Raw genomic sequence first — 25,993 nt, forward strand, 5'->3', positions numbered from 1 at the left:
TAAACATTGTAGCTATCATATAGCACCACACTTCTGATTTTGCCTAACATGAATACATTCCCATAATTAAAAAAATTAGCTCACTTTTAGTAAGGTTTCAGGATTTTATGATCTATAATAAGCTTTCAGACAATGTTGGCTGCACCTAATGCACAAAACATTATTTTGCTTATGTTCAAGGCTGTACCAATACCTTAATCATTCCATTTGCAAGTTTTAGTGGCTCACCACAGGACACTGGATGACAAGTTGGCACAGTACCACTCCATGTTCCTGTTGCTTCACACGTTCTCTTCTTCTCTCCTTTAATATAGTAGCCTCTAATACAGCTATAAGCCACAATGGCCCCAAAACTGTAATTGGTGCCAATTGAATATCCATTTGCAATGCTTGCTGGTTCTCCACAACGAACGGGGATGCACTGGATCGCCAAGGGAGACGGGTTCCACTGACCACCTCGGACACATTCTATTTTAGCAGAAGTGTTTAAAACGAAACCTTCCGTACACTTGAAGCTCACAACTGACCCAGCTGAAAATCTGGCCTTGTTTGAAGATTCCAAGATGCTGTATGAGACAGACTCGGGCCTCTTGCAGAAGTCAGCTATGCATTCAGGAATATCTTGGTCTGCAGGGGGCATCCATTTGCCCTGGGCATTACAAAGTAACTGGGAATTGCCAGCCAGACTGTACCCATCAGAGCAATAGTAGATTGCTATATCGCCAAATAATCGATGTCCACTTTCTGGAGAAGCATGTTCCACAGGAGGCGGCTCATCACAGGATACTGCCACACACTGTTGTTGACTGAGGTTCCACTTGCCATTGGACAAACATGACACAGTGTCAGGGCCAAGTAATGTGTAGCTATGGGTTAGAAAAAATAGCAGGGATAGATTCCTAAGGGCTGAGTAGACAACTTCAATTGCCTTGTACAAATAAACTTCTAACTCACAAGACTACAGGGGGAAAGTCACGTTTCAAAGTCACTGTCAAATTGGCCAATATGTGAAAATGCATTGTTATTGTAAATAATCCAATGTGAGTTTTTTAAAAGTGCACTAGCAAGAACTTTAAGCACTTTGAACCCCAATAAATTTCATAGAACATTTTCAATTGTTTTTAAAAAAACTGAGACAACTTTGGCTGCACTGTATGTAACTGTCAGCCTTCTCAGAAATACCAGACGTGAAACATGACCAGATGAGCTAATTCTACTTTATTGTAAGGCCATATTAACAGAATCTTGCAGGTTGGATTGTACAAATCTCCTGCCGACTTTTACAGTCTGAGAAGTTATGGAGGCTCCTTTCTGAATTTCTTTCTTTGTCCTTTAAGCAGCTGCAAGCTGTGCTCCCCCTCCCCCGCAATTCCCTCTTACCATTACAATAATAGAAATATTGTATATATAACACACTGTACACACACACACACACACACACACACACACACACACACGTATGTGTGTCAGAGAGAAAAGGGGGGCAAATGCATCTTTTTATATATCTATGGAGATTCTCAGTCATCCAGGTCATGGTTGTCCCAAAGGGACTTTTTTCAAGAGGCAACTGAGAGCTGAAGAAGCTTCTTGAATGAGAAGCGAAACGTCTTCAAAGAAAAACCAGAAAGTCCAGTGGCCTCTTGGAAAAACACCTTTAGGACATCTTTTTATATATACATTTCAAAGCATGAGTGTTTGCAAGTAGGGGAGGGCAACTGATTATTGGATGAATCATTCTTAAAAAAGAACTAACCTCTCACCCTTCTAGAAGCTGAAATGCATAGAAACAAGTAGCCATTTTCTATCCTAGTTGATGTTTAAGAAGCACTTGTTCCTGCTTTTCGATAAATTAATTCAGTGATTCCATCTGGAGAACTTCCAAGTGGAGAAGTTAGTTCCTAAAAGCTTGCTTTCTTGCTTTAATTAAATAACTTCCCTGGTTTAATGGTCCATTTAAAAAAACAAATAGAAGTCCAGGTTTGGAGTATTCTTTTGAATAGGAACAAAGGTGAAAGTCTGCAGTAACACAATTTTACTTTTGGAAGGTACAATGACAATTTCCCCCTGAGTTTCTCAACTACTTAGAAAGCTACCTTGGCAACGCATACAGTTTGGCACAGTGATCTGGATTTAAAGAACAAAATATGAATATAAGGAGATACATCATGCACGTAGCATCTGTCATGAATCTGAAATCCAGGTATTGAGTAAGCTCTCAAAAAATGCAAAAAGATATTACCAACAAATATTGCATATACCTCACACGTTCAGTACATTATATTTTGCCCTTTGAATATGGACTGCGGCACAAACTTAATAATCTTTTACGGAGTGGGAAAGTTTTTGATGTATGCATTGACAGCATCATCACATTTTCCTCTCTCTTTATTTTTCTGTCTCCTTCCCAGAGCAAACCCTTTTACTGAGCCAGCACAGTATCGGCTGATCTGAAAGACCATGAAGTTTGAGAAACCCTGTAATATGTAGATTTAAAATGAATTATTAAAATTAAGTGATAATAGTTCTTTCTTGCCCAATCCTAACCTTAATGAAATCATTAGATAGGTTCCTGGAGGATTACACAAAGTTATTTATCATTTTAAGGAGTTGCAGCAGTGCAAAACTTTGCGAAACCTGCCCTAAGTGAATACAGAAATATGGATTTAGAAAAAAAAGCCACAACATTATTAATAACATTTCATCAAACGATACTGCTAGAGTTTGAACTTAATGCTGATTTACGTACCCTTCCTTACACGTATAAGTGACAGTATTCCCAAAGGTAAAGTTGTTTCCAGTAACAGCAGCATCTTTAATTACTGGAGGAAGGCCGCAAGAAATGATTTCACAATCTGGAGGTGAGCTGCTCCAGTTACCTAAAGCTTCACATACAAGTACAGATGGTCCTTGTAGCCTAAAGAACAAATAAATAAAAAACATAGAGTAGATAGTGGGTAAGATTAAAAAGTAGTGGAGGGAAAAGCTCTTTCTGTCCGAATAGGACAACAAATATTCTTTTTCATTTAAGGATTCGTCGAAATTGTTCAACTTTGATTAACAATCAGTCCAGGGGTATATACAGGTAGTTCTTGACTTACAACCATTGGTTGAGTGACTGTTCGAAGCTACAACACTGAAAAAAGTGATTTATGACAATTTTTCACATTTATAACTATTGCAGCAGCCTAACAGTTATGTGATTAAAATTTGGATGCTCGGCAATTGACATGTATTGGTTACAGCGTCCTGGGATCATGTGATCAACTTTTGTGACCTTCTGACAAGCAAAGACAATGGGGAAGGCAGAGTCACTTAGCCCACCATATAACAAACTTAACAACTGCAGTGCTTCACTTAGCAACTGTGGCAAGAAAGGTTGTAAAATGAGGCAAAACTCACTTAACAGTTGCCTTGCTTAGCAACAGAAATGTTGGCCTCAGTTGTGGTTGTAAGTCAAGGACTACCTGCGCACCATTTCTGAATTATAAGTAATAACCTTTGGAGCACAAATCTTGAATAACTAGGTTGAATCAGTCAGAATGTGCATGCTTCAAAAATGATTAGGAAATAGTATTTTGAAACTCATTTGCCTTCTACTGTGCAATAATATATGGCACCAAATAACAAAAAGCAGTTTAAGTTCCATATGGAACATTTTGCATGTATTTACAACTCGTGAATACATGTTAGTTTTTCTTCTGCAATTTTAACAAGGACATGGTATATACCAAATAAAATCTGGTTTTCTGATTACCTGTACCCCACGTCACATGTGTAAGATACATTAGAAAGGTACATCACACCGTTCATGATATATTTTCCATTCTTTATTTCTTTTGGGAGGGAACATTGTACTAATTCACAAAACGGGGAAGAATGGTTCCATCTACCATTCGCTTGACATGTTGCTTCTGCTTCACCCACTAAAACGTATCCTTCTTCGCATCTGTAGGTAGACAAAAATAATAATAAATAGATATACATATATTTTGGTACATGCCTGTTTCACAATATTTCTCCTGATTTATTAGCATGGATTCTCAAATATAAAGCTGCAGCTGAAATAAGATAGCTGTGGCACTGCAACTGATAGCTGCAACTGAAATAAGATAGCACAAATTACTACACTATCATTCTAACTATGTAAAACATAATCTTCTATAGCCAGCAGTTATGTTTTTAAAAGTTTATCATTCTTTCCATTTTTCCAGATTTCTGACCAGCCACAGAGCAATCAGCGCATGAGAGCAAATATAAAGGCTACCAATTCCTCTGTAATTCCTGCCACAGCAAAATAAAACATCAAATGAGTATCATGTGATATTTACATGGCATTAACTGTTTAATTTCAATTCTCTGAAATATACTTAAGTAGATATTACTGCGTGAAATCTGGATAGTTCCTCGTTTAGTTACCACCCATTTAGTGGCTATTTGAAGTTACAACAGCACTGACTGAGGGGATTTATGACTAGCGATTGTAATTCAGATGCTTGGCAACTGGCTGACATCGATGATGGTTGCAGCAGTCACATGATTGCAGTTTGCAATCTTCATTGCCAGCTTATGACAAGAAAAGTCAATGGAGAAGCTGGCAAATGGTGATTATGGGACCATGGGACTCCATGATCACACAGGATTCACCTAACCACATTAACTGGAGTTGCTTTAACTGCTGTTTTAAGTCATGTAAAATCATGCCTTAAGGCAGGGGTGTCAAACTCGCGGCGTCACCTGATGTATTGTGACTTTCCCCCCTTCGCTAAACCGGGCATGGCCAGCGTGTGACGCATACGACCCGCGGGCTGCAGGTTGAACAGCCCTGCTTTAACGTCATGTAACTTAGCTATGGAGTTGCTGGTCCCAATTACCGTTGTTAAATATGGACTACCTGTGCTATGTCAAAGATAAATAACAGACAAAAGTTACTTTCCAAACTGAACTATTTTACAAAAGATACTATAATTATTAAATATTTGTATTTCTCTAGCCAAGTCCATTCATATATAGTTTCAAAGCAGGTTAACATTTAGAACGTTTGAAGTATTTCATAGTCAATGACAGCAATACAATTTCATCGCATGCATTATTATTACAAACTAGCTATTGCCTTTGCGAGAAAAAAAAAAAAGCACAATGCAAGTATCAATGTCCAGCTTCTTCTTAAATACAAAATATACGAATTGATAATTTCACATATGGAAGCAAATAGTTTTCCCAATAACTTCTACAATATGCATTTCAGTATTTTCAGTACTGCAGTCCAACCCACCTCTCAGTTTTGTTATGGAGAAAATAGGAGAGGAAGGTGTGTTGGATATATTCTCTGCCTTGAGTTATTTGTACACATAATAAAGGTGGGATATAGATAAATATACTTTGTAGTATTTCTAATATAGACTAAATGCATTACATATGTTCTATTAATTTTTTTCCAATGATTATTATATATTTTCCATATTTGTCGCCAAATAACAAGTCCCCGATATAATGATGTCCTACCTGAACATTACTTTACTACCAAATGTAAATCTGGAGCCATCGATTGCACCATTTTTAGGGTGGGGTGGAATACCACAGGAAATAGCTTGAAGAAAAAAAATTTAAAATATCATTTGGATTATGCAAAATATATTGCTACACCATTACTACACTCCCAAAAGGGAAATGGAAATCACACTAAATGCTAGTATTAAGTAGCTGGAGAGCAGAAAAATCTTATATTATTAGAAAGTAAATTTGGAACAAAAAGGAATGTAGGTTGGACAGAAATTCAGAAAGAATTTCACTGTTAACTCCATTTCTGGAATGCAGCATAGATGTCCAGTATCCAATAGTTTTTACATAACCTCAGATTGTGTTCCACTACCGCCTCACTGAATGACTTATGAATATTTCCTTTTCCTTTATGAGAAGCTCAGCCACCTTAAATGTGAATTACTGATATATGTCTGCAACTAAACAATCACAACTGAAAATAACGCTGGACATCTCTATCAATACAATTCAATTCAATTCAATTTATTACAGTCACAGACCAGAGACCAGAACAAATAAAAGCACCCAATAAATATACAATTTAAAAAAAAATCTAAAATAAAGTAATCAATAACAGAAAAATCTATGATAAAATCCAATCTATCAATTATATATGGTCTAACCATCAATTGTGTTGTAAATGTCGTACCTTGATGAACGTATCTTTTCTTTTATGTACACTGAGAGCATATGGACCAAGACAAATTCCTTGTGTGTCCAATCACACTTGGCCAATAAAATTCTATTCTATTCTAACTATACTAAAATTACAATCCATAAACTGTGAGGCCCATGGTCAGTTTATTATTAAAAGGAAAAGGAATAAGGAGTGCAAAGGATTTGCCACATTTGTTGTATAAAGTAGCTACGGTGGGTTTTACACGTGTTTCCGATGAATCCCCAGTGCTGCTGTGCAGAATCTAGCCACCTGCACTGTAATTTCGGACTGTTTGTCCTTAAGCAGCCACTGGAAATAAGCTTGATATAGTCTCTATCAATAACAACATCTATTTAAGTTACAAATCCAATACTGGCACCTACGGAAGGAAATCTATGAACTCTTATTAAGTATCATGTTTTTTCCCGAATAAGCAATTCCTATAAATTTTATGCTGAACTGCCTATTCCAGGCCGCTATGATTTCTATCTATACGATCATAAGAATATTGAAAAAAAATACCTTCGCAAAATGGTATCAGATGGCTCCATTCCCCAGATTCCAAACACGTAACTTGACTCACTCCTTTTAGCTGGTAGCCCTTTTCACATGAAAACCTGATTTCGCTACCAACAGTGTAGCTGACACCATGCGAGCGACCATGTTCAGGATCTCCTGGGTGTTTGCATTTTACGGGTTCTTTGGAATCAGATATAAGGTAAAACAGAGCTTACTGACATCAGGTGTGGCTCATGTGCTTAAAAATGAAAACAAATCACGCAACATTGAAGTAGGCAACTTGGCAGGGTAAAAGCCCAGACAAAAAAAAAAGCATGGGAATGCTCATCAAACTCTTTAAAGAACAAGTTTAGATCAACCTTTGAGTCATTTTTTCATTACTTGGATTTATACCACTACTGCAAGTTGGTCACCTTGCATCGTGAGAAATTTTCTTTACTATTTTCAACACTATTCTAGTGTCAGGCTACAAAACCAAGAAAGACAGTTATTTCTAAGCAGTTTCCTTTATTGCTCCTTACCTATAGATAGAAATCTTACCAAACCAAAGCACCTACTTGCAGCATTAAAGATATACTTTGAGAACCTCCAGGGAGGAGCTATCTTGACCCTCTTGCTTTTTTTTGCTTTTTTTTGCCTTTTTGCCATTTTTGGGTTATAGTGCTAGCTATCTGTGTTAAATTTATGACAATCTTCCCAATCCAAGGGACAAATTAGAAGTTACCAGGTCTGAATTTGCTTGGAAATAGTGTTATTCATTATCCATTGAATATATGATTTAATAGACCATATCATTTTAGAAAAAAAATGGTTTAGTTTCAAAATAAATAAGGTGTGGTCTTAATAAAGGATTACTAATACAAATGTTAATAAAATCTTTAAGCCAGCTCCAGTTAAAGCTTATGCCAATTATACTGGTGTGATGGCGTAGTGGTTAGAATGCAGTACTGCAGGCTCCTTCTGCTGACTGCCGGCTGCCAGCAGTTGGATCCTGACCAATTGATCTTGACCGATCGTGAGTCAAGGTTGAATCAGCCTTCCATCTTTCTGAGGTCAGTAAAATGAGGACCCAAATTTTTGGGGGCAATATGCTGATTCTGTAAACTACTTAGAGAGGGTTGTAAAGCACTGGGAAGTTGAAGTGCTATTGCTATATCACAAATTTTGGAAGGCTGGTTATCTGGAATTTCAGTGAGGGATTTTGAGAGGAGGACGAAAAAAATAGCTATGATTCTCTAGAATACAAGCAATTTTTCATATGCCCATCCAAACTGTTCTGCATTTCGGTTCCTTTACCTGCACATTTCTTGCCGTCTCCTGTATATGGGTGAATGCAGGTACATATGTAGGATCCATTTGTGTTAAGGCAAGAAGCATGGGAGTCACAGTCTGAACCAACTGCACATTCATCAACATCTAGAAACAAATACAGTATTTCATGTTACTAGAAAATGTAACTCTCTTTCCCCTCACTTTCTTGTACTGCTTTTAACCTCCCTGTATCTTTTCCACTTCAGAATATTGTATAATCTCCTGAAAGTCTCCTCCCATTCTCTTTTGCTGCCTCTTAAGCTTGGCACTCACAGAAAATACCAAATGCTGCTAATATTTCTCTGTCACTCTCGGTAAACGTCAGTCCAACTATGAAGCTCGCCTTTTCTAGTTCTCTCTTTGAACCAAATGGCATCTAACTATGATTTCTCTCATTCATCCATTACTGTCTTTACCCTTTTCTTCTTCACAATTTTTAATTTTGTAGGCCATTCTGATTAAAATTCTGGCCTATCTTGTCTTTTTCTTATTCTCTGCAATACCACAAATGTTGACGGCATTAGAGTCATAAATCATCTTGCTGTCTGGCCTCATCAGACTTTGGTTCGGAGGATGAGGAGTTGGAACTGGGATAGTCTGACAGGGATGGCACCTCTCCCTTGGTATGAGTGGAGAGGCCAGCGGCTGAGGACGATGCTCTCCTGGCCCACTAAGGCACTGAGGAAAGTGGCCGACCAGATAGAGAGCTGCCTGCCTGCACAGATATAGGGGAGGGTCAGCTGCTGACAGGGAGACCACCTCTGAAGAAGAACATCTGCCTTTTACTGATCAAAATTCCAATTCCAATTGGGGATCATAAGACAAGGACTAACTATACTAGAACTTAGTATTCTACTTCCAGAAATTAGTTTTCTAGGAATGAGACTAGCTCTGTTCCCTTGCAAAATATTAAAATGCTGATTATTTTAAGATCTTTTGAAAGCAATCTGTGAAGAAAATGTGGATGCCTGCATTTTTCTTTCTTTGTATACAAAGTACTCATGGTGCTTTATAAGGATATAATAAAACTTATGAGGAACTGCTGACTGAGGCAGATTCTGAGGGATGACAAAAATGCAAACAGACATTCTTTGTAATGTAAGCAATTCTTGAAAGCTATCTAACCAAGTTCTGTCAAAAAATGTAATTAACGTATATAAACCTATATATGTGAAAAAAGCATGATGGACCACATACCTTCTCCTACTAGAAAAGTCATTGGTGTGACCCGACCCCCCCACCAGTCTGAACCAATGCACCAAACATCAGAGCAACAACTGAAAGATAGTTCAATCTCCCACATAACAATTTTATGTTCAAATACGAAGGTTGAATCTGTACACTATTATCTATTAAATGACTACTCTATACACAGTAACGCTTAATATTTATTACCCTAATTATTACAAAGTTTTATTTTTCTTATGATAAGGAGATCATTTCTTTCCTTTTAAGTCATCTATTTCTAAATCTATATAAGTAAAGGAGTCTGTGTAGATTTTACTGTTAATCATAGCTGACCTCAGGGGGCAGTGCACATCTCCATCTCAAGGTCATTGAGCCAATGTTGTCCAAAGACATTCCCATGATCATGTGGCCATCATGACATCACGCTGTAGCGTGGAGTGTGCAGCAAAACACAGAGTGCTGTTACCTTCCCAGAAAAATGATACTATTTATCTACTCGCTTTTGCTTTCTTTTGGATTGCTAGGTTGGTAGGAGCTAAATATATGTAGGGCAGTAGTGATTTTTTTAATCTGTAGGGAATTGGCTGGTGCCTTCCTCAAAGATTTGATTGTTTTTGATTTCTAGGTAATTTATATATTTAAATGGTTAAACTACTATATATGTTTTAATGTTCGTTGGTTTGGTCTTGGACCATAAATTAATAAATAATGATTTCTCCTTTCTACCAGAATCCAAAGACCCACAAAACTGTATATCCCACTGAGAACTTGAGCGTTAAACTCCTTCACAAGTTAAGTAGTTTTATAAATCCTGTGGAACATGTAGGACTTAAGAAATCTAAAGCATCTTTTTAGGTCCTGTATCCATTGTGACAAAAGAAATGACACTTGCTCGCCTGTGGTCAGTCATAGTCACAAAATCCTTAGAACTGGACAGGAAAGCATAGATTTAGCTTTTGATATTAATCATGTGGTCTACGTGGACTTACCAAGGCAAGATGGTGAAATAATATTCCAGCTTCCATTGTCTGTACACAGCATCCTTGAGTCTCCCAGCAAGTAATAACCACTATTGCACTGGTAGGTTACAAAACTTCCAGCAAAGAAATCCTCAGCCAAGTAAAATCCATGTTCTAAAGGTGGAGGTTCTCCACAACTAATTCCTATACCCAAACAGTATATAAATACACATATAAACCTATTAGGGAATGAGACATATTTATTTAAACACTTCTTCAAATGGCTTTCATGAGCTTAAGTCCTAGTTCCTGGTGGCAATATAATTCTATTTATAGTCATATTAATAATATAAACTTCAATATCGGCTGAAACCTAAAGAAGAAAGTGTGCTGTGTGCTTTCCTTTGCTTTCCGAATTTCACCTTCTGTACCGATTGTAGTCAAGCAGCAACTGCTTCCAAAATTTGCTGTTAAAAATACATTAAAAAGAATGTGGAAACAGTCTCAGCAAATCATTAAAAAAGCTACAATGGTCATGAAGAACAAATCCAATAAGCCAGTGGTTCCCAACGTGGGGCCCACGCCCCACAGGGGGGAAATTTCATTTTTAATGGGGGCAATTGGAACTTTGTTTAAACCAAGTTAATGGCCTTTTAGGCTTCCACCGCATGAATAAGAGTTCACTTTTTAAATAGTAAGTTATATGTCACGGGGGTGGGGTGGGGGGGGAGTCAGGATTTTAGAGATGCTTAGGTGGGGCATGGCCAAAAAAAGGTTGGGAACCACTGCAATAAGCCCTCAAGAATACGATTACTCATCTCATCTCATGCACCATCTAACACATACCCATATAGATGTATATGCATATACACGCACAAATTTATTCTGTAAACTAACAATAAATTTAGATGATATGAAAACAATTCAAAAAAGTATCTTAGGTGTCCCTAAGTGACTTCCATTCAGTACTTTTTTTTTTTTTAGCTTACCTCTAAGAACTTCTGAACAACAGTGTGGTACATCCTGAAGTTAAAATTGTTACAAAAATAGCTGCTTACTTTCACAATGTGGAAGAGGTTGTGCCCACTGTCCTAAATTTAGACAATGCAGGACAGAATTTCCCACTATGTGGAAACCTGGGTCGCAATAGAGAGAGATTTTTGATCCTGGCTTTAAAGTAGCTGATGAAGTTTTCAGGTGGGGAATGGATCCTTCTAAAGGTTGACAATCTGTGAACAAATCAACATATATGCACAATTGATATATAATATCCAGGGGTGGGCTGCTGGGGGTTCACAGGGATTTGGGAGAACCTCTAGTTAAGATTTTGTGCAGTTCAGAGAATCCCAAGTCCCACTCCTGGCTGGCCCCGCCTACCCCACCCCTCCCAGGAGTCTCCACGCGGCCTGTTTTGGATGCAGGTAAGTGCAGGGGGCGCACGGAGGCTTGGGGAGGGTGAAAAATGGGCCTACTGAAAGTTTGGGAAGGCTGGAAACGGGCCCGTGTCTGGCCTCCAGAGCCTGGGGAGGCCATTTTCACTCTCCCGGAGGCTGGAGGAAAGCCTCCAGAGCCCAGGAAGGGGAAGAACAATCCTCCTGCTGTGGTGCAGGAGGCCAACTAGGCCAGACCCACGATGGACAAGCCCACCCAGCAACCAGGCAGAGAACCCTTTGCTAAAATTTTTGGAAGCCCACCCTGATAATATCCCCATAGAACAATTGAACTATTTATAGCAGATTTTGCAGGCAACTGACCCAATTTCTGTAATGATAATTTGTGTGATGTTATATACAATGTAATTTGTGTGCTGCAATGATCTAATTTGACACAATTATGTACATTTTTATTTAACAAATCCCTCTTCCATTAGAATGAAAAGCCACTACACTGTACTGCCAAATCAACACTCCATTTTTTTTAGAGAAAGAAGATTCTGAGGATTATATTTTATCTATGTGATAAGTGAGAATAAGGGAAGCATGACTGAGTTGTGAATATTTACAAAAAAAAAATCAACTTTAAATCCTGCAGTTCTGTACTCATCATTCAGGTTCTTTATAGTGTACTCAATAAGCTACCTGCTTAAATCTATAAATATTTCTAAGCTCTCTTAAAGTAGGAAGTGTTCTACATTTCAATACTTAAGTTAAAACAATGTTTATATTTAAAAATGACCCAAAAAACCCAGTAACAACAAAAACCAAACAATGAATCAAGAAAAATTTGAATTATTGTTTCATGAAGGCCAAGAAATATTTCCCTATGACCCAGTCCTAAATTTCATGCTTTCAACATTCTTAATGCAGGAAACCATAAATATTTTGTTTGAGGTCCCAATGAACACTTATTACACAACACTGGAATTTGAGGAATTGTAAGACTGAATGTTCCAGTCATTGAATGATCAAGTGTATCCATGCAAGGCCATGGGGATAACTGTATTTTTAGCCTCATGCTTCAGAACTAATACCAGTAAATTTAAAACATTTTTCTATGTGCTATCAGGGAATTATTTTTCTTGATGCTCCTGCTCTGAGAACTCCGTGTAGTATAAGTGTAGTGGAATAGCAGACAGAATTTCAGGATGCATTTTATAGTTAATAGGAACAACTGGAATAATAAAAACCTACTATGCTAGAATTTATTCTTGAACCACACTTATATGAAATAGAACATCATATTCATAATTTATGCTCTTTTAATTAATTTGAAATTAAATAGCTTATTTCACAAACATTTAACTTAAAACATATTCAACTAAGGTAAATATTTACTACAAAATTTATAGAGGAGTGAATTATATTAAAATGTTATTAGTAACAGTCATGTTTTTAAGCTGTTCCCTTAAATATATTAAACTATTTTTCTAAAATATTAATAAATCTTCTTGCCCTTAATAGCTCTCTCTTTCTTCCATTATTCTACTGTATAACATGACCGGTTTCTTGTTTCCATATAAAAAATATTGCCCACTCATTACAGTCTAATGAATTAAGAATGTTTGCTATTACAGGGGTCCTCAACCCCAGGCTGCCACCTAATATTGGGCTGTGGCCCGTTCGGAACTGGGCTGCACAAACAGTGGGCAAACGCATTCTTGTCTGAACTCAACTTGCACAAATGATGGGTGCACAACGCTTGTGCTGAACCATCCAATCTCTCTCTCCCCCTCTGCTGGTCCGCAAAGGTTGGAGACTGCTGTCCTAGAATATAGGTAGTCCTGAACTTACAACAGTTCATTTAGTGACCATTCAAAGCGACACCATCACTGGAAAAAGTGATTTATGATTGTTTTTCACAGTTACGACCTATTTAGCATCCCCATGATCATGTGATCAAAATTCAGATGCTTGGGAACTGGTCAGGTGATCTCCTTTGCGACCTTCTGACAAGCAGAGTCAATGGGGAAGCCAGATTCACTTAACAACCAGGTTACTAACTTATCAACTGTAGTGATTCACTTAACAACTGTGGCAAGGAAAGTTGTGAAATTGATCAAAACTCATTTAACATTTTTTTCACTTAACAACATAAATTTTGGGCTTAATGGTGGTCGTAAATTGAGGACCACCTGTATACGTATGCTCTTTGTTGCAGGGAAAAGTCAGAAATATCAATATTGTTGATTTTCTCTTTCATTATACCTGCCTGTTGCAAGAGAAATAATTTTCATTATTGATTTTCTCTCTGAGACTTTCCCGAAATCTTTCATTCAGTGCCACATGATTTGAATGCAACTGTATGATACTTCTATTAAGGCTTTGAAAGAGAACAAAAGATCTAACCAGCACAGAAGATGCTCCTGGGATCTATTTTCACTCTTCCAACAACCCCAGTAAGAAAATCTGGCCAAGCTAATACGTTGCCTTTCTGGAGATCCTCTGGACATGATGTAGCCAAGGACTTCACCTTAGAATTCAAGAAAGAATAAGATACACATGTATTTTCTGTGTTGTTACCAATTAGTTGGAAGCAAATGCAAAATACACACACATACAAAATGCTCAAGACAGAAACATTTTCCATTCAAACATCTCTGTAGCAGTTTTCAATATCGGATACGCTTGAAAAAACTCTAAAACTGAGAACAGATTTCCTGATTGATAGATTTTACTAAGAAAAATGGAGGATTATTTTGTGTGTGTGTGTATATCTATCCATCTATATACATATATATATATATATATACATAAAAGACACCTACACATATAAAATTAATTTCATTTTAATAATTTATTATTTTAAAATGGCATGATCAGGGTTTTGCAATGACCCTTGCTTTAAGTTTTTGCATGTATTATTTTAAAAAAAGATGAACCACTCTAATGTTTTGCAAAGTATGTTGTGTTTCTCTCACATATCTTAACTGAGTTCAATTCATTTGTTTGCCTTTCTTCCAGAAGCTCAAGGTGATTTAGTTAACCCCTCCTTCTCAGTTTCCATTTCCCGCTTAATAATAGGCCTATGATTACTTGCTCCAATGCCATGTAGTGAGAAGCCCTTTATTGCTAAGAAGTACATCAATGGCAAATTGCTTTTGGTCATATCAAAGGGGCCATAGCTGATCTGGAAGTTACAGAAATTGACAGATAATTTCGGTCACTAGTAAATGTACAATTGAATGCGTCATGAAAAGTAAAATAAAACAAAAAGGCTCATCCTTGTTCTTTTCTGTTTGGAATGTTCACCATGAACACATCCTTTTGAAGAATCTTCATAAATGGATTTACTGATTATTCTGTATTTAGTTTTAATTTTATATAATTCATATAGCTAAAAATTGGTTATTGGCACCTATACTCCAATACTGTTCCTCCCATAGCTGACAGCTCTAATAAAATGGAACTTTCAGTAAAACCAAATTAGATTCAATAGGTTACCTGTTCAGGAGGCAGAGCGTAACCCCAAATGTTTAGCTGGCTAATTGAGCCAACAAAAGACTCAGCTGGATTAAAGCCTTCTCCTCTTTGATCTTGCTCCTGTCCGAGTACTAATGCACCTCCACCTATTTAGAATAGAATAGAATTTGTTTATTGGCCAAGTGTGATTGGACACACAAGGAATTTGTCTTGGTGCATAGGCTCTCAGTGTACATAAAAACCGCCCTGAGTCCTTAGGGAGATAGGGCGGTATATAAATTTGAAAAATAAATAAATAAATAAATAAATAAATAAATAAAAGGAAAGATAAGTTCATCAAGAATCATAAGGCACAACACTTAATGATAGTCATAGGGTACAAATAAGCAATCAGGAAACAATCAGTATCAATATAAATCGTAAGGATACAAGCAACAAAGTTACAGTCATACAAACGTAAGTGGAAGGAGATGGGTGATGGGAACGATGAGAAGATTAATAGTAGTGCAGATTTAGTAAATAGTTTGACAGTGTTGAGGGTATTTACACAAGGAAAGCAGAATAAGGAGCTAGTGCATTTGATAACTGAGAACTTGAATTCAGCACTGTAATTCTAGGAGAATCTTCATACCATAAGGCAGATTGTTGAGGGGGGCAGAATATAGGCATTGTAGATAAATGTTAAGCTCTTCAGATGTAGTTTCACAATTCATTCATTTAATCATAGAAGTCCATGGGGAGAATAAGTAGGCCAAGAATGAAATTTTGTAAAGCAAACTCCTCCCCTTATGCCCATATTTTCTACGCAATAGGAGTATGGAAAGCTGGAGCTTGTGACATTACAACATGTATTTGTTTATTTTGATGTGATCTGTAGTTAGGAATGGGTGCTTTCATGTGTAATTATATAAAATTAGATGAATGTGTTGCAGTTTGAAATAGAAAAGATGAGATAATCATTTATGTCTAAGCAGATAGCAAGTGCTGCTCCCCCCTGCACCCTACGATAGATACATTTGGATTGATTTCAGATACTACATATTTCATACAGGTTCACTCACACAAATGCAAGGAATAAAGCTACCGATTATTGCTATTGTACATAATAGTTGGCACTATATGCTTGGGATAATCAACCAGTTCTAATATAGCTTTAAATGATTCATTAATATTGTTAGACTATTGCTATGTTACATAGGATGTGAATCTTACATCCCTTCAGTCAAATGTTTCTCAGAATAATATGGCAAATAAATACAGCCAGATAAATAATGAAGGGAGACATACCAGGGATTTCTGTTCCCACAGATAAGCCATTGCCTCCGTCAGACAATTTTCCATCGATGTACACTCCCCAGGCTCCGTCTCCACTTGCCCAAGTCACAGCAATATGATGCCAATTGCCATCATTCACAGAAGGGCAATCTGTAATGCTTTCCTTCCCATTAACATACAGAACCCATCTATATCAGAAGAGAAGAAAGAGAAATGGAAGTGACCTGCTTGAAACAGCTTAGCTGCACACCAGATTTAATAGTCTAATGGAGACAAGACAAATAATAATTCAAAAGACTTCAGAGTAAGAGTGAATATAATCAAGCAAAAGTTGATGGCTGGCCTGAGCATTAGTGATGTTTCTGAACTTCAACTGAAGAAAAAAAGAAAAGAAAAGAAAAGAAAAGAAAAGAAAAAGAAAGAGTCCAAAAGGATTTGGGTGGGCCATAGTATAGTATAAGATAGTATAAGTTGTAAGTACAGTAGATTTCCCTCTATTGGCATGTTCTGTAGGAATAGTTCACAAATCTATAGGTTCCTTGCTTGCTGAATATAGAATGTGTAATGCTCTGTTGTGTAACTGAAAACATGGAAAAACAAGCTCTAGAGCAGGGGTGTCAAACTCGAGGCCCACTTAGATCTGGCCTACAGGGGTGCTTAGATCTGGCTCACAGGGCTGCCCTGGAAACAGCAAAAGATCTGCCCGTGGTGCCTCTGCCAGCAAAAAGAGAGCTCGGGAGGGCTGTGAAAACTCTGTTTCCACTAGCAGAGTGCTGCAAGAAGCTGTCACGTGGCCCTCCCAAGCTCAGTTTTCACTGGCAGAGCACTGCATGAGGCCGTCGCAGCCAAAAACGGAACTTGGGAGGGCCTTGTGTGGTCCTTGGCATCCTGATCACACACACCCCGGCCATGCCCACTCGCCCCCCCCAGTCAAATACAACCTGATGCGGCCCTTAATGAAATCAAATTTGACACCCTGCTCTAGAGGGTGATAAAGCAATAAAATGCAGTTTGCATCTCTTCCCCAAGCATATGATCTGGAAGCTGTAGCTACTTCATATACCCATTGTAATCTGTAATCAAGAATGCATTGTCGCTTCCGTTTTCCACTGCATAAGAAATTGGAGTCCCATAATTTGTAGTATCGGAGGATTTCATCCAAAATGCACATGTGATCTCATTGAGTGAGGGGAGGACACCATCAAGCAAAACATAGCTATAAATTCCAGAGACTTCGAAATCCAAGTTAAATCCAGAAGACTGCTCTGCAACAGATAGGGAAAATGTTTAGTTCTTTGACAACATCAGAATACCTTTATGGTGGCTAGCTGTGTTCCTTCTCCAATTTTATACCCTAAGAACTTGCACAATTCAAATTTCCAAGATCAGCCTTACAAATCCCAAACTGAAGGATAGCCTCAAATGCTACCCTGTGTCGTGTCCCACTCCTCCGCTGACGGCCGGGTCAGGGAAATCCGAATCAGGCTTGCCTCTGCAGCTCTGCCCGAAGTCCTAGCAAAGTCCTCAGAGCAGGCAGGAGACCAGTAAGTGACTTCAGCAAGATAAGTTCGACTTTGCCTGACTCAGAGACTGCCAGAAAGCAGATCCTTTATATAGACCATGGGGTGTGGCTCCATGACTCAGCACTCATTAAGGCCTGCCCCTCCCTTCCTTCTGTTGCCTCCGCCTATCCAATCTTCTGATGCGAGGGTCACTCCAATCAGCTGTTGGAAGTAAACTTTCCTCAGGCTCACATGCTGTGGAGGAGGGGGAGGGGTCTAGCTGCTCCGTTTGCCTGGGCATGGAGCCAGGGCTGGTGCCGGGGGATGCTCCCTCCTCTGCAGCCTGCTTGGGCATGGAGCCAGGGCTGGGACCGGGAGGTGCCCCCTCCTCTGCAGCTTGTCTGGGCATGGAGCCAGGACTGGGGCCAGGAGGCATACATTCCTCTGTGTTCGGGAGCAGATAAGCAGACCCTGGCTGCGGTGAGAGCGGACAAGACACAACACCCTGAGACTAAAGACCAGCTTCATGAAAGTTGAGATTAGAATGAGTGGGACCATCAGGGGTGAAATCCAGCAGGTTCTGACAGGTTCTGGAGAACCGGTAGCGGAAATTTTGAGCAGTTCGGAGAACTGGCAGCGGAAATTTTGAGTAGTTTGGCGAATCAGCAAATACCACCTCTGGCTGGCCCCAGAGTGGGGAGGGAATGGGAATTTTGCAATATCCTTACCCCAGGAGTTGGGAAGGAATGGGAATTTTGCAGTGTCCTTCCCCTGCCACACCTACCAAGCCATGCCCACCAAGCCACATGATACCCACCAAGCCAGAACCCAACACAGAACCGATAGTAAAAAATACCCAACACAGAACCGATAGTAAAAAAAATTGGATTTCATCACTGGTGACCATACTCATCAATTGGCTTAAAGTATCCTTTTTTCACTTTGCCCCTTGGCCTTGTTCCATTAACTTTGAGGGATGATTTCAATCCACATGGAAATAGGCAGTGGCAACTAAGGTATCATCTTTGGGCTTCTCTCTAGGTCTTTCCCTCAGCATGGGATATGCTCAGGCCAAAGGGATATGCTCAGGTCAAAGCACTCACTAAATAGCATATAGTGGAAACAGAACATCAACTGGATCTAGCCAGGACCCCAATCGGTATTGCCAGTGAATATAGGTACTCTTCTCCCCTACGGCATACTTAGTTAAACTCAAAGTACTTCAACACTGGAGGGTCTTTACTCTCCCACAATGTTATGCATTCAACTCAGCTGCCCCTGAACGATACAGGAAGATTCCTTACTTGGAGAAATAATGCCCGTGTCTCTGGACACAAAGAAACAACAGATCATGTGCTTCTCCAGCACCTGTAAGGGATACATTCTGTAGCTTCATCTCACCATTGCTGCATAAATATTGAGGGCACACAGGACAATTATATACTTCCCCATTTTTAGATACCAACCTTGCTATAACATACAATATTGCCAGGTTCTGCACAACGGCACTCAAAGTTCCTTGAATTATATAACCTCTGCCATAAACAAACCTTGATGAATATCTAGTTTGCCATATTAGAATGCTCTACAATTTGTCAGATATAGGCTTCCACATCTTTAATGCTCTCTTATAACCATCTAATGCTCCTACCCCTTCTTTTAGTGTCTTTTAAACTATTATTTTTATGTCTACTTTCCGTTTTAATACATGTATCTTTTTTATCTTCTAGTTCTGATTATCTTCTAAGCTTTTCAATTGACTGTACTCCACCTTCCTTCCTGGTCTAGGACAGTAATAAATATTTGATTTAAATGATTCAGTTCTTTGAACTATGTTTTCCCATTGCACTGGTTCAGAATAAAAATGCTTATTTTTAAACTGAGCAAGACAGAAGTTGGGAGGCTTTGGTTTTTCCAGTTATATAGCCATGTTAAACAAAATAGACACGCTGGTTCTAAGAAAATACTAAGCATCACGTTATTATAAAAATGATTTATATAGAAATGTCCAGTGTAAAATATCCACTATTCTTCTATCTAAAGACACTTGAGGCTTAGAAGATATACCATATAATTGGACACTTAACCCTGATGGATGAAAACCACTCCATCTGCCTTCAAATCTCTAGTGCTGTCATGTAATGTCAACATTCCTTGGTGCACAGTATTACCACGTAGCAACTAAAATGCGTGAACTTGCTCTTTAATTTTTTTTTTTTACATTTGCTTCATCTTTTATTCAAGAGTTAAGCAAACCTATCTCTTCCAGTTTACTATAGACAAAAGGAAAGCTTTGGTAGAATCTAGTTCGGTAAGGAAAATTAAGTTAAATTAAAATCAACATATCTTTGAATTTCAATGGATTCCAACACAGTGCATGAAACAAAGTATTTTATGACAGCGAATTAGAGAAATTTTTTTGCATTCAAAATACCACTAAAAATGGTAGAAGGAGATTAACATGCTTTAGTGATGAGAACATTTAGTATACTGACAATAAACTTTTCTCTTCTCCAGAGCCAGGACAAACTGTATTAAGTTTACAACTGATAGAATATCTACTTCAAGCCAGTGTTGACTCTTAAAAACCACATTAGGTAATATAGTCAGACAGAAAATCAACATGGATTTATTTTCTGCATGACTGTATTATTTTTAGTATTTTTGAACAATAAAGTATTTAATTTAAAAATAATAATCATATATTATTTTTAATGATTTGATAGTTGTCCACCAAAGTTGCTACAATACTTTAGCACAAAGCAAGGAATGAAGAAAACCTTTTCCAGCTGATTAACAAGTACTTGGAGAAAACACAAGAAATACTCTAACTTTTAATGAAATTGCAATTTAGGAAATAGTAAGATTCTAAATATTATTATTTATTTAAATTTAGTGGCTACTCAACTCTAATGGATTCTGGACAACATTCAAAATAATTTTTTTTCAGTGTCACATTTATATTATTGGTTTAAAATTGAATTTATAATAATAAATCCAATATAGAATTATATTCTAGGGAGTCATCTGGTTTCGGTTCAAGTCTGCAGAATTGTTGCCAAGATAGGTTTGCTATTGTTTGCTAATCATGGGTACCTGTTTCACACCTGCTGCCTGTAAAGCCAGGAGGACATTTACAAACGTATGAGTTCAAGGCATCCATGCACGTTCCTTGATTTTCACAGGGATTGGATTCACATTCATTGATGTTCACTTCACATTGGGGCCCTGTATATCCTGTAACACAGTGACACCTTTGAGAAGACAAAAGAAAACGAATGAATTTTCTTTACTACATACAGTCTGAACGATTACATTCTAGCTGTCTTAAAATACGAAGTAAATTACTTAAGTGAAATGAAGAACCAACATGAGGTTAAGTGGAAAGCTTAAGTAAGTAAGAAGTGGGGGGGAGGGAAGATCAATTGTGGAGTCTGAATTTGAAATGCTTACAAGTTCTGGCAATTCTGGATCTTGTTTATTTTTGCAACCCTAAAAAATGTTGGAAAGACATTGCATGAGGAGCCTGCCTTGCCCATCTATCTGTCAACAGGATAACTCTCTGAAAGCAAAACAGAATTGGACCAAATTTGATGTGGAGAAAAAGCTGGCAAAAGAAAGACGGAGTTAAAAATGGCTGAATCCCCAGCCAAGGACTATGGAGAAAAAAAAATCCAGAACAAATCCCCCAGATACATTTCTGTGGAAGAGACAGTTAGGCAGAGTTAGACTTTTTAATCCAATTACTGTATATGGAAGTAATCTGTGACTGGAATGACATGTAAGCCAGAGTAAATAAATAAAAAGTGAAAATACAATAATATAGAGTGCCAAAAAATTAGATAGAAAAAAGAATGTAGACTCAGTCAGTAGAGCCCATAGCTCCATCAGTGGATTTTTTTTTTTTTTGTTTACATTTATACCCCGCCCTTCTCCGAAGACTCAGGGCGGCTTACAGTGTATAAGGCAATAGTCTCATTCTATTTGTATATTTTTACAAAGTCAACTTATTGCCCCCCCAACAATCTGGGTCCTCATTTTACCTACCTTATAAAGGATGGAAGGCTGAGTCAACCTTGGGCCGGGCTCGAACCTGCAGTAATTAAGGCACTAATAGTGTTGAAGATATGTTCGCTTATAGAAGTAAATACTTATAAGACAAAAGTTCATGTATGAAGACTAAAATAGAGAGATAGAATAGAATAGAATAGAATAGAATAGAATAGAATAGAATAGAATAGAATTTTTTATTGGCCAAGTGTGATTGGACACACAAGGAATTTGTCTTGGTGCATATGTTCTCAGTGTACATAAAAGAAAAGATATCTTCATCAAGGTAGAACATTTACAACACAAATGATGGTCATACGGTACAATTTAACACTTAATGATACAACACTTAATGATAAGCATAGATAGGATTCCAAAAGCAGTTTAGGCCCTAAGGCAGGGGTGTCAAACTTGCATCATCACGTGATGTATCACGACTTTCTCCCCTTCACTAAAACGGGGGTAGGTGTGGCCAGCCCATGACGCACCTGGCCCACCTGCCCTAAGGGATGGCTACTTTGGTTCTTTAGCAAGCAAGTGAACAAACAAATAAATACACTGTATTAGCATTATTAAATATTTATATTTCTTCAGAGCTATATGCATACATCTTTTTACCTATAGCCATTGATTCCATCTTTGCACGTGGCTCCGTTTTTACAAGGTCTACTGAGACATTCATTAATGTTTTTTTCGCATAGAGCACCAATAAATCCAGGCAAGCACTTGCAATGGAAACCTGCAATCTGATCTTCACAGGTAGCTCTGTTGAAGCAGGGATTTGAAAGACATTCATTTACCTCTGTTTCACAGTGAGTACCTGAGAAGAAAGAAAGGAATAAAGACGTTATCAGCACCTGATAATTTCTGAACTTTATAGATTCTGGATACATTAAAAAGAATGAAAATGAAAAAAAAAGTTAATTAGTCAAATACATTTTTAAACTATCCTGAAGTTAGGTACTCAATAGAACACATTTGCTAGAGATTAAAGAATCAACTTTGGTAATATATTAAATTAATTGCTAAAAATTTTGTCCTTTTTTAAAATGTCACAGACTTCTCATTTATACCAATAAGGAAAGTCACACATGATGACACCAAACTATGTGGTCCTTTTTTTTTACTGGAAAATTAAAATTCCCTCTTTCTCTGAAGATCTTGCAAGCAATACAAAACATCATGAGAGCTATATGAAATATTAGAAGAGAGTCATCAATAAAATAGACCGACCTGTGAAGCCTTCTGGACACAAGCAGTGGTAAGAGTTAATATCATCAACACAGACTGCTTTATTCAGACAAGGATTTGAACTGCATTCATTTACATCTTCTTCACATAGTAAGCCTTCAAGCAATAAAGATTACAGAGAACATTAATAGTGTATGTATACAGATTTACAAGTTCACACAATGGACTTACACATGAAAGATACAATCCTAAGAACAGTGAAGTATAAATTTCCAGGACAGCAGTTAGTAATAAATTTCCAACTTTATTCATTCTTGTTTCATTTCTCTAGCTGCGATCTATAGCTTTCATGGCAAGTGCTCTTTGGAACATGGTTACCCCCTCCCCAAATTCATATGGCTCCCACCGCGGCCCTACTTAAACAAGCCGTAAAAAGATGGCCTAGAGCCAGAGTAGGGAATAGATCTCTTGTGTGAAATTTGGGTTTCCTGAATTATGGTTGTATTTTTCTAGACTTTTTTTTAATTTGGATAATGGAATTCTTTGTTTTAATCTTTGCTTTTTTATTGTTTTATTTTGCAAGTTGCCCAATCATAAAAGATTGGCAAGTAAATAAATAAATAGCTCTTTCCATTCATTTGGAAATGAGGGTTCACCATGCTATTTACATTATAAACTTTTCTAATTAGGAAAATTGCAAGCAGAACCTGGTATTGTTATCAATTACAGGAATTCTGTATTGAATGAAATAATATAGATTTTAATGTACCATGTCCTTCAGCTTTTATCAAGAGGACATACATTCATTCACGAAGTGTGGACACCATCCAGATCTGTAGTTAATTACTACAGCAAAAAGCCCAAATAAATAAATGAAACAATCTAATTAGTCACCTTAAGAACAATCTGCACCAAGCTTCCTCTAATTGAGAGGTTTATATCATTCCCTTTTTATTTTAACGGTAAACCATCATCTTGCCCTAGGTGCATAATAATTACATTTTGGCTGCTGAATTCAACCAACATTATAGGAAAAGACCCAGACAATCCTGATAAGATCAAATGATGACGTTTATCCATTTCTCCATGGCATAGGGCCGGGCTACTTACGGGACCGCCTACTGCTACTGAATACCTCTCACCGACCCGTGCGCTCTCACAGAGAGGGACTCCTCAGGGTGCCGTCAGCTAGGCAGTGCCGTCTGGCGACACCCAGGGGAAGGGCCTTCTCTGTGGGGGCTCCCACCCTCTGGAACGAACTTCCCCCAGGACTCCGTCAACTTCCGGACCTCCGAACCTTCCGTCGCGAGCTTAAAACACACTTATTCATCTGCGCAGGACTGGATTAGTTTTTAAATTTATATTGGTTTTAAATGGTTTTTATTATTTATATTGCTTTTTAATTTGGCTTTGTAGAATAAGTTTTTTAACTGTGGTTTTAGTCTGTATTTATATGTCTTTTACTTGCCTGTGAACTGCCCTGAGTCCCTCGGGAGATAGGGCGGTATATAAATGTGATTAAAAAAAAAAAAAATTCCTTCCATTCATGTGACTTTCCCTTCAACTTCAGCTACTTTTGTAGCTTAGCCAGATGTATTGTTACTTTGCAACAAGACCCAATTTTCCCCATATTGTAAGGGGAAATAGGACAGCCAATGACAGCCCACTCTTACTCATCCCCTAATATGAAGGCAACCCATAGAGAACTTGCCTTCAGAAGTTGTGGGTCTCCATCACTGGAGGCTTTCAAAATGACACTGGACAACCATTTGTCTGAAATGGTATAGGGTCTCCTGCTTGAGCAGGGGGTTGGACTAGAAGATCCCCAATGTCCCTTCCAACTCTTTTATTTTATGTTCTAACTAATATGCTTCATACTGGAGGTGGTGTCATAAGTATATTCGGAATGCAGCCATCTAAGAAAACTTTATGCAGATATTTTTTATTTACCATATTTTTCAGACTATAAGACGCACCAAAATATAAGATGCACGAAGCTTTCGACGAGGTAAACCAGAAAAAAAAAGTTTTTGCCCTCCTTGGCCCCCAGGAGCACACTGCAGGCCTCCCAAACCCTCCGTGCATCCCCTTTTTGCGAAAAATGGGATGCACAGAGGATTTGGGAGACCTGCAGAGTGCTCCTGGGGGCTGGGCAAAAATAGGCCTGTTTGGGTGAAAAATGGGCCCATTTTTGGCCTCCCAAACCCCACACATGTCACGTTTTTGCCCTCACCAGCCCCCAGGAGCACTCTGCAGGCCTCCCAAACCCTCTGCACATCCCATTTTTGTGAAAAATGGGTCTGGTTTTGGCGAAAATGGGATGCGTGGGGTGAGGTTTCTGGAGGCCAAAAATGGCTGTATTCAGTGTATAAGATACATCAACATTTCCATTCTCTTTTGGGGGGGAGAAAGTGCTTCTTCGAAAAGTATGGTAATTAGAATGTTATAAACAAACTATTATCATTTTCTATGCCCAGCAAACAACAGCAATAAAATTTATGTTAAACTGTTTCTCACGGTTCCCCAAAAAACCCACAATGACCTCTCAATCTCTATGAAATCAGCAAAATACAGAAGGCAAGATATTCACAAGCTCCATAAATATGAGCCATAACTTTTTTTTTTTAAGTTTGCAACCTGAAGATGATGCTTTACTGCTTTAGTTCATTTGTCACCTGAGTAGCCTGGCTGACACTGGCAAATGAATGCTGCAGTGCCATCCTTGCAAATCCCTTTGTTGAGACAGGGAGATGACTTGCATTCATCAATCTCTTTTTCACATTTTAATCCTAGAACACAACCCAAAAGAACACAAAGAAAAATAAATCGGGATAGGCCAGAAGTGCAAAATACATCAAATAAATATCAAGTAATAGAAAAATAAAATGTGATTTTTGTGGAGGAGGGGAATTTGAATCTATTTACACCTAGGTTAGAAACAGA

General features: G+C 38.0%; 1 protein-coding gene across 1 annotated transcript in view; it reads right to left on the bottom strand.

Annotated features, from left to right (window-relative positions):
• Positions 1-25,993, bottom strand: part of SVEP1 (sushi, von Willebrand factor type A, EGF and pentraxin domain containing 1) — a 159,204-nt gene that overhangs the window by 40,839 nt on the left and 92,372 nt on the right. The window contains exons 22-37 of the mRNA XM_058173212.1: positions 25,726-25,839; positions 23,093-23,206; positions 22,478-22,679; positions 20,906-21,063; positions 17,371-17,572; positions 16,320-16,495; positions 15,054-15,178; positions 13,959-14,082; positions 11,232-11,402; positions 10,204-10,377; positions 8,012-8,131; positions 6,719-6,895; positions 5,503-5,587; positions 3,755-3,946; positions 2,747-2,914; positions 194-866 (exon numbers count right to left, since the gene is read on the bottom strand). Of these exons, the coding sequence (XP_058029195.1) occupies positions 194-866; positions 2,747-2,914; positions 3,755-3,946; positions 5,503-5,587; positions 6,719-6,895; positions 8,012-8,131; positions 10,204-10,377; positions 11,232-11,402; positions 13,959-14,082; positions 15,054-15,178; positions 16,320-16,495; positions 17,371-17,572; positions 20,906-21,063; positions 22,478-22,679; positions 23,093-23,206; positions 25,726-25,839 (2,975 nt within the window). The remainder of the gene's footprint in view (positions 1-193; positions 867-2,746; positions 2,915-3,754; positions 3,947-5,502; positions 5,588-6,718; positions 6,896-8,011; positions 8,132-10,203; positions 10,378-11,231; positions 11,403-13,958; positions 14,083-15,053; positions 15,179-16,319; positions 16,496-17,370; positions 17,573-20,905; positions 21,064-22,477; positions 22,680-23,092; positions 23,207-25,725; positions 25,840-25,993) is intronic.

Source organism: Ahaetulla prasina, chromosome 2 (genome assembly GCF_028640845.1).
Source record: "Ahaetulla prasina isolate Xishuangbanna chromosome 2, ASM2864084v1, whole genome shotgun sequence".
Taxonomy (NCBI): domain Eukaryota; kingdom Metazoa; phylum Chordata; class Lepidosauria; order Squamata; family Colubridae; genus Ahaetulla; species Ahaetulla prasina.